General features: G+C 45.3%; 1 protein-coding gene across 3 annotated transcripts in view; it reads right to left on the minus strand.

Annotated features, from left to right (window-relative positions):
• The window catches only part of UBR4 (ubiquitin protein ligase E3 component n-recognin 4), a 131626-nt gene extending 130535 nt beyond the window's left edge, over positions 1-1091 (minus strand). For 2 of the 3 annotated variants that reach the window (XR_005719112.1, XM_040229415.1), the window contains exon 1: positions 904-1091. Coding sequence is in view for 2 of the 3 variants with exons in the window: in XM_040229415.1 (XP_040085349.1) it covers positions 904-1079 (176 nt within the window). In the remaining variant the exon portion in view is untranslated. The remainder of the gene's footprint in view (positions 1-903) is intronic. The other variant, XM_040229416.1, reaches the window with a different exon arrangement.
• Positions 1092-16236: the final 15145 nt, after the last annotated feature.

A 16236-nucleotide genomic window follows, 5' to 3' on the forward strand; every position in this document is an offset into this window, starting at 1 on the left:
CTTGTTGGCAGGAAGCTAAAATGAGCCAGTAAGCAACTGCAGAAAGTTGCTGAAGTCACATTTGGCTAGAAAAATGAAAGTGAGACTGGCTTTAAAGGCAGGTCTACCACTAAACTAACGAGACCGCTCTGAGCAAGGTTAAGAAAGGAAAAGCCAGGCACTCTGGTTATTCCTGCCCTTGTATGACACAACTCTCATAATCTAAGAATCTCAAAAGGGGAAAATCATGTTAACAGCAAACCAATCAACAGTGCTGATGGTAAGAGCCTGAACATCCTGTAGTTGAGAGACACAGTGTGCGGTGTCAGGAAGGAAATGACCTCTGAGAATAACACTAACATGGTTTTAATCAAAGACCGTTACAGTAGTAATACGCCATAAATGCAACCTGGAAAAAAAAGAGTCATCAATACCTAGAGCACAAACAGCACGTGCCCCGAGTGATTACTGCAGCACGGAGACCGTTACTAAATTGTGTGGTAGGTCCCAGATTTAAGCCCCGCGGCTCCGCTCCAGCCCAGGCCAGGGGGATGAGCGCGGACGAGAAATGCAAACTCATCGAAGCTTTGACCTTAACAGAGGGGGCAGCCCCGAAGGCAGACCCCTCACAGGGCGACGCGTCCCGCAAAATTACTCCCAGCCCGGCCGGCCGCGCCCTCCGAGAAGTCGTCCTCAGAAGTTTTGCTCTGGGGGGAAACTGAGGCCCGGAGTGCTCGCCCGGGCTGGCGGAAGGAATGCCAGACAAGCCTTCGACTCGCGGGGCCGGGGAGCCCCGAAGTCGGGGCCGCGGCCGGGGCGTCTCGGAGCCGCAGGAGGCAGTCGGGAAGCTGGGGGCCCGCACCCTCCAGCACGACCTCCCATCCCCCTCCCGGCACCCGCCCCGCCGGCGCCGCCGCCCGGTACCTCTCGATGACTGAGGCCACCAGCTGCGGCAACTCCTTCATCTCGAAGGCGGAATAGGACGCGGACAGCAAGGGCCGCACCGCCACCTCCCAGCCCGGGGTCGAGTCTCCCGCCGGCGCCGGGGCCCCAGCCGCCGGCGCCACAGCCGCCGCCTCTTCGCCGCCGCTCGTCGCCATCTTCCGTCGTACTCCTGCGGCTCCCTCCGGGGGCTTGCCACCGGCCCAGCACCGCCTCCCGGGAGGGGGCGGAAGTGACGTGACCGACGCGTCAGACGGCGCGACGCGGTCGCCGGCAAAATACGCAACGCAGGAGGCCGGCTTCCCTCCGTTCTGGCAAGGGAAGCGTGGCGGGGCCGGGAGGCCGCGGGGCGGGGCAGGGGCGGGGCAGGTCGCAGGGAAGGGCGCGGGGTCGAGGGGCTGCGCATGGGCAGGACGCAGCGCTCCGGAAGGCGGCCGCAGTGTTAAGCTCTGGGCCTGCGCGCTGGAAGTCCTGCCTGAAGCAGGGGACTGCGTGGTTTCGGTGGGCACCCCAGGGAGGTGAGTTTGGAGCATGGTTATCAGTTGGCTAGACCGAGGCTTCGAAGTAGACCTACATTCGGCGAATATGACGGCCCCGGCTGGAGACAGCCAAGAAGAGGAGGTCGTAGCCTAATAACGCTCACCGGCTTCACCTCCCGGATGGCCCCCAGTAGTTGCAGCACAGCGCGGCACAGCTCGGCTAGCTCTTTCTCCTCGCATCGCCTCCTGCTATCGTTGCAATCACCAGGCCTTACTGCTTTTCGCACTGAACCCTCTTCTACGTTTTGATTACCCTCATTAGTAAGAGTACCAGCTCGCCTTTGCATCAGTCTTTGTGATTTGCCGTGTAAGGCCCCATTCCCCACCTTTTTCTACCAGCAAAGCAAGAATATAAACTTTTCCCTCTCATAATTTTCTTTTTTCTAGTTGTGGCCTTTTCTTCTCCACCTAGACAAGTTCCTTTAGCTTTTGTGGTAAAGCTGGTTTAGAACCTATTGCTCGGCCGTGTCCGACTCTTTGCGACCCCATGGGCTGCAGCCCACTAGGCTCCTCCTCGGGATTTTCCAGGCAAGCGTACTGGAGTGGGTTGCCATTTCCTTCTCCAGGGGATCTTCCCCACCCAGGGATCGCACCCGGGTCTCCCGCATCGCAGGCAGACTCTACCATCTGAGCCACCAGGGAAGCCCTATGATAACCTACTGCCTTCCAGTATATAGGATATCATATATGCATTACCAAAACATTTTCCTTTTAAACCTTCAGATAGCTGTGATGAAAAATAAAATTTTCTGTTCCTCAGAATTTCTCTGTAAAACAGGATGTATCTTATGCGTATCTGTGTGTCTTATAGAACAGTAATGATGTTGGATGAGTTTCCTTGTTTGCCCAGTGGAGATGATGCAGGGCCCTATCAAGTTCACTAGGCTGTTGCAAGCATCGAGGAGATGGTTTATGCACACGTTTTTAGAGATAAATAAACCATTATGCAAAATGCCCTTATGCTAATAGCAGCTACTAGGGATTAGGTTAGATCCCTTTGGGTACAGAACTTCCTCTACTGTAGCTGGTTTGGTGGTGCTGAATTCTTTTTGTTTATCTGTAAGGCTTTTTTATTTCTCTATCAAATCTGAGTAAGAGTCTTCTGGATAAGAGTATGCTTTGCTGTAGGTTTTTCTCCTTTAAGTATTGTGCCACTCTTCCTGACCTGCAGTTTCTGTTGTAAAATCAGCTGATAGGCTTATGGGAGTTCCTTTGTATATTATTTGTTGCTTTTAATATTCTCAATCTTCGATTTTTGTCCTTTTGGTTACATTGTATCTTGGTGGATATCTCTGTGGGTTAATCTCCTAGACAGCACTTCCGAACTTCTGTGACTGTTTCCTTTCCCAGGTTAGGGAACTTTTCAGCTATTACCTCTTCAAATATTTTTCTCAGGCCCTTTCTCTCTTCTTCTGGGACTCCTATAATGGGAATATTTTTGCAACAACATGGATGGACCAAAAGATGATTGTACTAAGTGAAGTAAGTCAGAGAGAAAACACCAAATACCATATGATACCACTTACAGGGGGAATCTAAAATATGACATACAGGCTTCCCTGGCAGTCCACTGGTCAAGACTGCTCCCAATGCAAGGGGGTGGGGGGCTTGATCCTTGGTTGGAGAACTAAGATCCCACATAACGCTCGGAACAGCCAAAAATAAATAAATAATCAGTTCAGTCGATCAGTTGTGTCCACCTCTTTGCTACCCCATGGACTGCATCACCAGGCTTCCTTGTCCATCACCAACTCCTGGAGCTTCCTCAAACTCATGTCCATCAAGTTGATGATGCCATCCAACCATCTCATCCTCTGTCATCCCCTTCTCCTCCCACCTTCAATCTTTCCCAGCATCAGGGTCTTTTCCAGTGAGTCAATTCTTCACATCAGGTGGCCAAAGTATTGGAGTTTCAGCTTCAGCATCAGTCCTTGCAATGAATATTCAGGACTGCTTTCCTTTAGGATGGACTGGTTGGATCTCCTTGCAGTCTAGGGGACTCCCAAGAGTCTTCAACACAGTGTTCAAAAGCATCAGTTCTTCAGCACTCAGCTTTCTTTATGGTCCAATTCTCACATCCATACATAACTACTGGAAAAAACCATAGCTTTGAGTAGACAGACCTTTGTTGGCAAAGTAATGTCTCAGCTTTTTAATATGCTGTCTAGGTTGGTCATAGCTTTTCTTCCAAGGAGCAAGCATCTTTTAATTTCATGCAGTCACCATCTGCAGTGATTTTGGAGCCCCCCAAAATAAAATCTCTGTTTCCACTGTTTCCCCATCTATTTGCCATGAAGTGATGAGACCAGATGCCATGATCTTAAGTTTTCTGAATGTTGAGTTTTAAGCCAACTTTTTCACTCTCCTCTCTTTCATCAAAAAGCTCTTTAGTTCTTCACTTTCTGCCACAAGGGTGCTGTCATCTGCATATCTGAGCTTATTGATATTTCTCCCGGCAATCTTGATTCCAGCTTGTGCTTCCTCCAGCCTGGCATTTTGCGTGATGTACTCTGCATTTAAATTAACTAAGCAGGGTGACAATAGACAGCCTTGACGGACTCCTTTCCCAGTTTGGAACCAGTCTGTGGTTCCAGTTCTGACTGTTGCTTCTTGACCTGCATAATTTCTCAGGAGGCGGGTCAGGTGGTCTGGGATTCCCTTCTCTTGAAGAATTTTCCACAGTTTGTTGTGATCCACACAGTCAAAGATTTTGGCACAGTCAATAAAGCAAAAGTAGATGTTTTTCTGGAACTCTCTTGCTTTTTCTATGATCCAATGGATGTTGGCCATTTGATTTCTGGTTCCTCTACCATTTTTAAATCCAGCTTGAACATCTGGAAGTTCACGGTTCATGTACTGTTGAAGCCTGGCTTGGAGAATTTTGAGCATTACTTTGCTGGGATGAGATGAGTGCAATTGTGTGGTAGTCTGAACATTCTTTGGCATTGCCTTTCTTTGGGATTAGAATGAAAACTGACCTTTTCCAGTCCTGTGGCCACTGCTGAGTTTTCCAAATTTGCTAGCATATTGAGTGCAGCACTTTCACAGCATCATCTTTTAGGATTTAAAATAACTCAACTGGAATTCCATCACCTCCACTAGCTTTGTGTGTAGTGATGCTTCATAAGGCCCACTTAATAAATAAATAATAAATTAAAATGACATAAATGAATTTATCCATGAAACAGACTCACAGACACAGAGAACAGACTTGTGCTTGCAGGGGCGGGGCAGGAGGAGAGAAGGATGGATTGGGACTTTGCAGTTAGTAGATGTTGGCAATGGCACCCCACCCAGTGCTCTTGCCTGGAAAATCCCATGGATGGAGGAGCCTGGTAGGCTGCAGTCCGTGGGGTTGCTAGGAGTCGGACAAGACTGAGTGACTTCACTTTCACTTTTCACTTTCATGCATCAGAGAAGGAAATGGCAACCCACTCCAGTGTTCTTGCCTGGAGAAATCCCAGGGATGGGGGAGCCTGGTGGGCTGCCGTCTCTGGGGTCGCACAGAGTCGGACACGACTGAAGCGACAGCAGCAGCAGCAGATGCAAACTATTACACATAGAATGGGTAAGCAGGGTCCTACTGTATAACATGAGGAACTGCATTCAATATCCTGTAATAAAACATAATGGAAAAAATTTTTTTCCATAATAATTTCTTGCTCTGTGTATCCATTCTCCTCCCAAGTTCTTTCGTCATCTTTACCATCATCGCTCTGAACTGAAAAGAATGTGAACATTTATCCACAGGGAATACTATGTATATTTTTGCTGATAAAAAGTGATCTGGGTTCCAGATCTAAGAGGAAAAAGCAATTTGACTTAAGGAAAGGTAGGCAGACCTTGCTGACCCTCTTGTATTTGCATTCTTATTAGACAATGTCAAGCCCCAGGCCCAAAGGCCACCGAAATAAAAAATCTTCACGAGACCTGTAGACCTGGTTTGAAAATCCTGAAAGCCCTGAATTTCTCTCCCAATGTTTGGAAGGACACCTTCTGTCTCTGCTATGTTTAGTCGTGTCCGACTCTATTCTCCAGGCCAGAATACTGGAGTGGGTTGCTATCCCCTCTCCAGGGATCTTCCAACTCAAGGATCGAACCCAGGCGTCCCACACTGCAGGCGGATTCTTTACCATCTGAGCCACTGGGGAAGCCTTTTATTCCTGGCATAATATGGGTAAGTTGGTATTATCAATATTATCAATTTAGGCTTTTTGTAAGGAAAGACCTATTTTACATTAGAAATAAAATTCAGTCGAGACAAGGCCAGTCTTAGAGGAAAACCTGGCTTCAGAATTAACAGTAGGGACTTTCCTTTAGTATCTGACTTATATTAGTGTCTTACTTAATATATTATAACAGATTTTATAAATATAAAAAATACAAAAAATGAAAGATGGTAAAAGAAACCTTTCTGTAACACAATAAATACTGCCCTATTGCAAGATACAGAATTAGAGTCCGAAAGAGAAGGCTGGAGACCAAGCATTTTTTAGTGGCTTTTGGGACACTAATTTTATTTTACACAAAGGACAAAGTTAATCTGCAAAGGTTATCTTGGAGAGGTTTCAGGAAATAATAAAAAATCAAATGATCCTGCTTGCCTCCATCCCCTTCATCTGCTGTAGCTGGAAGACAATAAAAAGGCAAACAGACTATCACAGGGAGATTTGCACCTATACATAAACATACTTTAAATTTTTTTTTAATATCTTGGGCTTACAGATTTGAAGAATGCATTCTAAGGTAATGAACTTTCATTATAAATAACACATTAATTTCAGTATTGGAGGTTTGTTCTTGTGTTCATAACAGATTTGGAATGGCATCCACATTCTAAATGTAGATAACGAAAGAAACAGGGTAGGAACTTCACTGGAGATTCCAGTGGTTAAGACTCCACGCTTCCACTCCAGGGGGCACAGATTCAATACCTGGTCAGGGAACTAAGATTGCAGATGCCTCACAGCCCAGCCAAAAAAATAAGTCAGAGGGTTTCTAATTCGTAAAATGATTTTTATATTCCTCAGATCTGCTTTTGCCATTTTTGAGGCTATACATTCAGCAAAGTTTTGGACCATCGCGTTGAGAGACTGGAGGGAAGATAAAACAAATGGGGGGAGAATATCAACATTTGGGGAATCCTTAGTACTCTTCTTATAATCTCCCTGTAAGTCTGAAATTGTATCAAAATAAGAATTTTTTAAAAACCCATTTGTAAACGCTTTTCTTTGTAATTAGGAAAACATGGCAATCATTTGTTGTTCGGTCGCTCAGTTGTGTCCGATTCTTTGTGACCCCATGGACTGCAGCACGCCGGGCTTCCCTGTCCTTCTCGATCTCCCGGAGCTTGCTCAGACTCATGTCCACTGAGTTGGTGAGCATGAGGATAATGACGTGGCGAGCACTTAACAGAGGAGCGTACATGAAGTCTGGGAAGGGTGGAGTCAAACGGTTATACATTTGCACTGCTGGGATGTGGGGAGGGGGCACCTTGGCCTGCAGGAGAAAGTAATCTAGTCTCTCGTGCCCATATATGTTCCTGACATAGTCATGGATGGGATATCACACCTCCTAGTCTAAGTCCGTAATGACCAAGCCAACTTATAATAGCATTTCAACTTAGTTTCCAGGCTTTTTCATAGGAGAGAATATATATTCCAACTCGCAGACATGAGTGGTCTATTCCTCTTTGCAATTTGTCTTCACGGTCATCAATAAACTGGCATTCTGGTTATCAGTCTTCTAGCCTAGGTTATCTTATCACAATACATGGGATGTATAATATCACCAAAACTATATAAAGTGTGATGGAGCTTATATGAGTAGGTGTGCCTTTGAAGTATATTTTTGCTCTCTTAACTTCCATCCTTTCAGACTGCATGTTAGGCAGCAGTACTCAAGAGTGTGCTTCAGGGAATTCGTTGGTGGCCCAGTGGTTAGAACTGCACACTTCCATTCCTGGGGGCATGGGTTCAGTCCCTGGTTGTGACTGCGACCCCACCAACTGCACAGCTCAGCCAAACAGAACAAGTAGTATGCCTCACTATAGGTCTGTAGCTAGGGCCTCCTGCATTGCAGATGGCATCTGAGCCACCAGGAAATCCCAACTTTATAGATACCTTTCTAAATGGGCTTGGTCTCTACTGGAATAGGCATGTTCCCGGCATCAGCAATCAGAAATTTAGATAAGCCCTAGGACTTTTTGGAAAATGGCTTCTTGGTTGGAGATCAGTCTCCGCTGACATCACACCAAACTCCTTAAAAGATGAGGAGGCAGGTGTACACATTCTTTACTATAAAAGATGGAAAATACAAAAGAGACTTACCTGAAAGAGTATTCAGTTGATCTCATAAAAATCCTCAATGGAATAACACTTAAGAATTTCGGAACAGTCTCCTCAGTAAGTGGTGCTGGGAAAACTAGACAGCTACATATAGAAGAATAAAAGTAGAACACTCCTAACAGCATACGCAAAAATAAACTTAAGATGGATTAAAGACCTAAATGTAAGGCTGGATACTACAAAACTCTGCGGAGGGAAACAGGCAGAACACTCTGATGTAGACCACAGCAAGGCCTTTTCTGATCCACCTCCTACACTTGTTCAGTTGCTCAGTCGTGTCCAATTCTTTGTGACCCCATGGACTGCAGCACGCCAGGCGTCCCTGTCCTTTACCATCTCCCTACATTACCCCCTACAGTAATGAAAATTAAAACAAGAATATACAAATGAAACCTAAGTAAAAACTTTTACACAGCAAAGGGAACCATAAACAAAATGAAAACACAACCCTCAGTATGGGAGAAAATATTTGCAAATGAAGTAATTGACAAGGGATCAATCTCCAAAATACATAAATATCTCATGCAGTTCAATATCCAAAAAAAAAAAGTCAATTAAAAAAAAATGGGCAGAAGGGAATTCCAGTGGTTAGAGGCATCCACACTTTCACTGTCAAGGGCGTGGGTTCAGTCCCTGGCTGAGGAACTAATATCCCACAAGCTGCAGGGAAGGGTCAAAAAGAAAAGGATGGAAACTCTAAATAGACATTTCTCCAAAGAAGACATACATATGGCTATAAAGCATAAGAAAAGATATTCAACACCATTAATTATTAGAGAAATGTAAATTAAAACTGCAATGAGGTATCAGCTCACAGCGGGCAGGATGGCCATCAGAGCCATCCGCAGCAACAGGCATGGGTCTAGAAATTGTCATCCTGAATGAAGCACGTCAGGCAGAAGGAGAAACACCGCATGACACCCCTTATATTGATATGTGGGATCTAAAAAGAAATGATGCAAATGAGCTTACTAACAAAACAGAGACTCACGGAGAACAAATCCACATTTGCTAGGGGGGAAGGATGGGGGAAGGGAGAGTTAAGGAGTTTGGCACGGATGTGTGCACACTGCTCTATTTAAAATGGATAACCAGCCAGGGCCTGCTGTATGGCACTGGGAGCCCTGGTCTACGTCATGTGGCGGCCTGGGTGGCGGGGGGGGGGCATTTGGGGGCGAATGGATACATGTTTGGCTGAGTCCCTGCACCGTTCACACAAAACTATCACAACATCGTTAATCAGCTACGCGGCTGCTGCTAAGTCGCTTCAATCGTGTCCGACTCTGTGCGACCCCATAGACGGCAGCTATAGCCCGATTCAAAATAAAAAGTTTAAATTAAAAAAAAAAAGATCACCAAAAAATCTACAAACAATAAATGCTGGAGAAAGTGAAAGTCGCTCAGTCATGCCTGACCCTTTGCGACCCCATGGACTGGAGGCTATAGAGAATAGGGACCCCTCCTAAGTTTAAGTTGTTGGTGGGAATGGGAACTGGCACAGCCTTTGCGGAGAACAGCTCAGAGGGTCCTTAAAAAACTAAAACCAGAATTACCGTGTGATCCAGCAATCCCACTCCTGGGCAGGTCTGGAGAAAATGACGGTCCAAACAGGCACACGCACCCCAGCGCCCACTGCAGCACTGTTCACGACAGCCAGGACACGGCAGCAGCTTCAGTGTCCAAGAGCAGAGGGCTGGCTGGAGAGGCGAGGGACAGACACACAGGGGAGCGTCGCCCAGCCACAGAGAGGACCCAGCCGGGCCCAGAGACCCACGCTGACTGAAGACAGGGAAAGACACTCATGTCGCCCACACCTGGGATCGAAAACCAGGCTGCAAAGGAACTTACCTACAAAACAGAGTTACACATGTAGAAAACACACCCACGGTTATCGGGGGATGAGGCAGGGAGGCAGAGCTTGGAGCCTGGGATGGACAAATACCACTGCTGTATATAAAATATCATAGATAACGAAAAAGAACCTGCTGGGTAGCACAGGGAACTCTACCCAATACTCTGTAGTGGCCAATACGGGAAAAGAATGTAAGAGAGAGGATGTGTGTATAACTGATTCACTTTGCTGTACACCTGAAACTAACACAGCATTGTAAACCAACAGTACTCTAACAACAAAAAAATTTCAACCCTGTGGACACTAAAAACAGAGTGGGAGAGATCTGTATGGCCAAGGAGAGCACCCCATGATCTGTTAGATAATAAAGTCAAGTTGCAGAATATTCTGTGGTCTGAAGAGACGCATACCAAACTGTTGGAGGGGGAAATGGCAACCCACTCCAGTATTCTTGCCTAGTGAATCCTGTGGACGGAGGAGCCTGGTGGGCTGCCGTCTATGGGGTCGCACAGAGTTGGACACCACTAAAGCGACTTAGCAGCACCAGCAGCAGCATACGAAACTGTTCACTACGTCAGGTAAGTTCAGTTCAGTCACTCAGTTATGTCTGACTCTGCAACCCCATGAACCACAGCACGCCAGGCCTCCCTATCCATCACCAACTCCCAGAGTCCACCCAAACCCATGTCCATTGAGTCAGTGATGCCATCTAACCATCTCATCCTCTGTCATCCCCTTCTCCTCCTGCCCTCAATCTTTCCCAGCATCAGGGTCTTTTCAAATGAGTCAGCTTTTTGCATCAGGTGGCCTAAGTATTGGAGTTTCAGCTTTAGCATCAGTCCTTCCAAAGAACACCCAGGACTGATCTCCTTTAGGATGGACTGTTTGGATCTCCCTGCAGTCCACTCTCTCACATCCATACATGACCACTGGGAAAACCATAAAGTGAAGAAAAAAAAAAGCTTTGCTGCTGAAAAGTAGTAGCTCAGGACACAGATCCAGTTGCAGGCTTTGCATTTTTGCAGTGGAAAACCATAGCCTTGACTAGACAGACCTTTGTTGACAAAGTAATGTCTCTGCTTTTGAATATGCTGTCTAGGTTGGTCATAACTTTCTTTCCAAGGAGTAAGCATCTTTTAATTTCATGACTGCAATCACCATCTGCAGTGATTTTGGAGCCCAGAAAAATAAAGTCAGCCACTCTTTCCCCATTTATTTCCCATGAAATGATGGGACCAGATGCCATGATCTTAGTTTTCTGAATGTTGAGCTTTAAGCCAACTTTTTCACTCTCTTTCATTTTCATCAACAGGTTCTTTAGTTCCTCTTCACTTTCTGCCATAATAGTGGTGTCATCTGCATATCTGAGGTTATTGATATTTCTCCCGGCAATCTTGATTCCAGCTTGTGGTTCCTCCAGCCCAGTGTTTCTCATGATGTACTCTGCACAGAAGTTAAATAAGCAGGCTGACAATATACAGCCTTGACGTACTCCTTTTCTTATCTGGAACCAGTCTGTTGTTCCATGTCCAGTTATAACTGTTGCTTCCTGACCTGCATACAGATTTCTCAAGAGGCTGGTCAGGTGGTCTGGTATTCCCATCTCTTAGAATTCTCCACAGTTTATTGTGATCCAAACAGTCAAAGGCTTTGGCATAGTCAATAAAGCAGATGTTTTTCTGGACTCTCTTGCTCTTTCAATGATCCAGTGGATGTTGGCCATTTGATCTCCAGTTCCTCTGCCTTTTCTAAAACCAGCTTGAACATCTGGAAGTTCACGTATTGCTGAAGCCTGGCTTGGAGAATTTTGAGCATTACTTTACTAGCGTGTGAGATGAGTGCAATTGTGCAGTAGTTTGAGCATTCTTTGGCATTGCCTTTCTTTGGGATTAGAATGAAAACTGACCTTTTCCAGTCCTGTGGCCACTGCTGAGTTTTCCAAATTTGCTTACATATTGAGCGCAGCACTTGCACAGCATTATCTTTCAGGATTTGAAATAGCTCAACTAGAATTCCATCACCTTCAATAGCTTTGTTCGTAGTGATGCTTTCTAAGGCCCACTTGACTTCACATTCCAGGATGTCTGGCTCTAGGTGAGTGATCACACCATCATGATTATCTGGGTCGTGAAGATCTTTTTTGTGCAGTTCTTCCGTGTATTCTTGCCACCTCTTAATATCTTCTGCTTCTGTTAGGTCCATACTATTTCTGTCCTTTATCGAGCCCATCTTTGCATGAAATGTTCCCTTGGTATCTCTGATTTTCTTGAAGAGATCTCTAGTCTTTCCCAGTCTATTGTTCCCCTCTATTTCTTTGCGCTGATCACTGAGGAAGGCTTTCTTATCTCTCGTTGCTATTCTTTGGAAATCTGCATTCAAATGGGTATATCTTTCCTTTTCTCCTTTGCTTTTCGATTCTCTTCTTTTCACAGCTATCTGTAAGGCCTCCTCAGACAGCCATTTTGCTTTTTTGCATTTCTTTTTCTTACCTCTAGGAAATAGAGGGTTGGGGAAAGTGTTGAAGGGGGAGACTTGCCTTAATATTTTCGGGGCATTGCTTCCATTTTTTTTTTTAACTTAACTATAGTCTTTTAAAATAAAAAACTTAGCAGCAAAAATTGAAGCAGTTCACTTTTTTTTTTTTTTTACTTTTTGGCCACATGGAGTGGCATATGAGATTTTAGTTCTCCAAACAGGGATCGAACCCACACTCCCTGCAGTGGTAGCTCAGAATCTTAACAGCTGGACCACCAGGGAATCCTCAATGTACATTTTATAAAATAAAAGTGCCCAGAATGCCATCTATCTTATTTTGATCATTGTCAAGTAATGATTAACAAGAATGATAACTGTCAATATTGGAATATTTGAACTTTGAGTCCAAGTAATCAAAGTTCTTTTACTTTATGTAAGAACATATAAATATAACATCAAAAAGATACCTTTCCTTTTTTGCCTTTTGGCCATGCCCCATGGCACACAGGATCATAGTTCCCTGACCAGGATCGAACCTGCATCCCCTGCCGTGGGGGTGCAGCGTCTTCACCACTGGACCATCAGGGAAATCCCTCATTTCCCCATATTGATTTTATGAGCATTTTTTAAAAAGTGGTAAAGTAGGTTTGTCAGAGCTCCAGGCACAACAGGAAAAGGTGGGTTAGGACTACCTCTTGGCACTTCAATCAACTTAAGAATTCCGGCATACAGGGAGCCCAGCCCAGTGCTCGGTGGCGACCTAGATGGTGGGATTACAGTAGCGGAGTGCGGCTCAGGGGTAAGCCTGCATGCAGCGGGACCATGCTGCTGCACGGTACAAACCCACGTAACACTGCAGAGCAGTTACCCTCCAGCTTAAAATAAACTTAAAAACATATATGAGAATTCCATACTAAGTCATCAAAGGCACTGTGGGAACTGAAGAAACGAGGGACAAATGCCTAAGGCTTTTACGAAGAAGGTATAACCATTCAGGGAACTGTTTATTCAAGTGGCCGCTTCATGCTTAGGACCATGAGGAATTCAGAAACCAGTCTGATGATCCCTGGGAGGCAAAGAATGACTGAAATAATAAAATATGAGGATACATCATTCAGGAAATTGTGTGGTTAGTAGCCAGGAAACTTGGAGGTCCTGGGTAGCCAAAGTCAACAGGGAAGGCTTTATGGAGTTTAGATTTCAGACAAACCAGATTCTGAGAGGAGAAGAAAGCATTCCAAATAAAAAATAGATTCATGACTTTAAAACAAAATTTTAAATGAACAGAAAAGCTGTAAGTAATTTTTGGGATAATCCTGATAATTATAGCTTATGCAACAGTGTTTAGTCATTCAGTCATATCTGACTTTCTGCAACCCCATGGACGGTAGCCTTCCAGGCTCCTCTGTCCAGAGAGATTCTCCAGACAAACTGGAGTGGGTTGCCATGCCCTCCTCCAGGGATTTCCCCAATCCAGGGATCGACCCCAGGTCTCCCACACTGCAGGCAGACTCTTCACCACCTGAGCCACTGGGGAAGCCCTGTGTGAAAGCCACTCAGTAGCGTCTGACTCTTTGTGACCCCATGGACTGCAGCCTGCCAGGCTCCTCTCAGCCCACCAGGCTCTTCTGTCCATGGGATTCTCCAGGCAAGAATACTGGAGTGGGTAGCCATGCCCTCCTCCAGCAGACCTTCCCAGCACAGGGATCAAAGCCAGGCCTCCCGCATGGCAGGCGGATTCTTCACCACCTGAGCCACCAGGGAAGCTCAAGAATACTGGAGTGGGAGCCTCTCCCTTCTCCAGGGGATCTTCCAGACCCAGGAATTGAACCAGGGTCTCCTGCATTGCAGGTGGATTCTTTACCAGCTGAGCTACCAGGGACGCCCGATAATTGTAGCTTATGTGATAAGTTCTTATCAAAAAACAGGCAAGTTATAGGGGACTTCCCTGGTGATTCAATGGCTAAGACTCTGCACTCCCAATGCAAGGGGTCTGGCGTTTGATCCCTGGTCAGGGAACTAGGTCCCACATGCTGCAACTAAGAGAAAGGCAAAATGACTGGCGACTTACAGTTGTAGACTGTAGGCAAAATAAATATTGGAAGAAGGCCAGCAAAAATTATTTGGGTTTCAGAAATGTTTAACTCTATAACTTGTTTTGGAGAACCAGTCCTAATCGCAACTTAGCAACTGAACAACAACATCTCCTAACCTATGACAATCAAACTATATTAACTGCATATTAGCCTGCTCACCAAATTTCTTTGCTATGGATAAGAGAAGAGGAGCAGCTATCACCACTCTTAAAGTGCTATTAAATTAAAAGGCTGTATAATTTTAAGAGGGTCAGTGGGGCATAATATATGATTTTTTAAACCCCCTGTCAAAGAAAACTACCAAAATTTTTAAAAGCTCTTACTGATCCTGAATGTTCTAACTACAATTCATGTTTTCCAATCGTTGACTCCCAACCAGTCAAAGACGAAGGAGAAATTAGAGCAAAAACCACAGACCATTCTACATGATTCCCAAGAGAGACTGAGAATCACTGAATACTCTTCAGCAGCAAAATTTTACACCAAAGCATCCTGTATGCTAACCACACTAACAAAACTACTGAGGAACTCACTTCCTTAACGCAAACATTGCAAATACCTCTCTCCCAACAGGGCTCTCTGTACATTTCATTCTTCACAGTAAAGAAAAACTCCATCAGTCCCCACATCCACCGACAGGGAAAATTTTTAGGCCATCTTTAGTTTGCAGCAGAGACGACAATCCAGCCAGTTAAAGAGGCTACATCCACAAGACGCCCGTGTCCCACCCCTACCCTTTCCTCCTCTCATTTATTTTAAATTTTTATTTTTATTTTATTTTGCTTTACCTCCAGGAGATGGTGAAGGACAGGGAAGCCGGATGTGCTGCAGTCCATGGGATCCCAAAGAGTTGGACACAACTGAGTGCTGAACAGTGAAGGTGGGGAAAACAGATGGCTCTCGGGACGCACGCAGAAAAAGAGGAAGACAAGAAAACAGGCCGGACAGGAGTTCCCCGGCGGGCCAGTGTCAGGACTCGCACCGCCACTGCCGGCAGCACGGAAGAAAGAGAGGAGCAGAGAAGGAAAGGAAGGGAGCAAGAAGGAAGGAAACGCATCAGAGAATTCAGAGGAAGCAGTTTCAAAAGTCACAGGCAGAGGCTCAGTGTAGCTGGTCAGAAGAAAGTGCTACCCTAAGATTAAGAAAGGCTGAAATCTAAGGAGACTGAGATTTGACTGTGCCATTAGCATTAGCTACTTTAAACGCTTTTCAGTAACATAGTTGTGATTAAAGCCGAAATATAAGGAATTTTACGGAAAGGCAGATAACTTCCCTCTCATCAGCTTCTTCTTTCAGACTCTGGCACACACGTGAAAACTAGAATCTAGCAGATTGACTGGGCTACTGTGTAAGTAAGCAGAGCGGGTGTCAAGGCAACAGCTAAGGATGTAGCTTGTACACATTTACACAGGCCAGGCAGAATCCCACCCAGGCGTCCTCAAAACTAGGGCATGTTTTTTTTTTTTTAAACTGGTTCTTATCCCCATCTCCCAAGTCACTTTAAACAAAATAAGCCATCAGACAGGATGAATAGATGCCTGTTTTTTTTCTCAAGATACTCAGATGTTCATTCATTCATTAAAATCAAATTTCACAGGACTTCCCCAGTGATTCAGTGGTTAAGATTTCAGTTTGCAACGCAGGGAACACAGGTTCAATCCCTGGTTAGGGAACTAAGATCCCATATCCCAGGGGGCAACGAAACCTGCAAGCCACAACTACTGGGCCCCCAGGCCACAACCAAGAATCGGTGTGCAGCAAGGAAAGGTCTCTCGGAGTCCAACAAGCATCCTGTGTGTTGTAACCAAGACCCAAGGCAGCCAGGTAAATAAATGCTAAAATAATAAAAATAAAGTAAAATTATTCTCCTTTCTCTTCCTTCTCTCCCACTAACATGTGACCACAGAAACAAAACATTTTGTTTTTTATAACACAACTCTTACATGATTAAACTGGCCTGTTTCCCAATTAAAACACTGCGCACGCTGCATGCCGGCACAGCTCTC

The sequence above is a fragment of the Oryx dammah genome, unplaced genomic scaffold, assembly GCF_014754425.2.
Source record: "Oryx dammah isolate SB20612 unplaced genomic scaffold, SCBI_Odam_1.1 HiC_scaffold_27, whole genome shotgun sequence".
Classification (NCBI taxonomy): Eukaryota; Metazoa; Chordata; class Mammalia; order Artiodactyla; family Bovidae; genus Oryx; species Oryx dammah.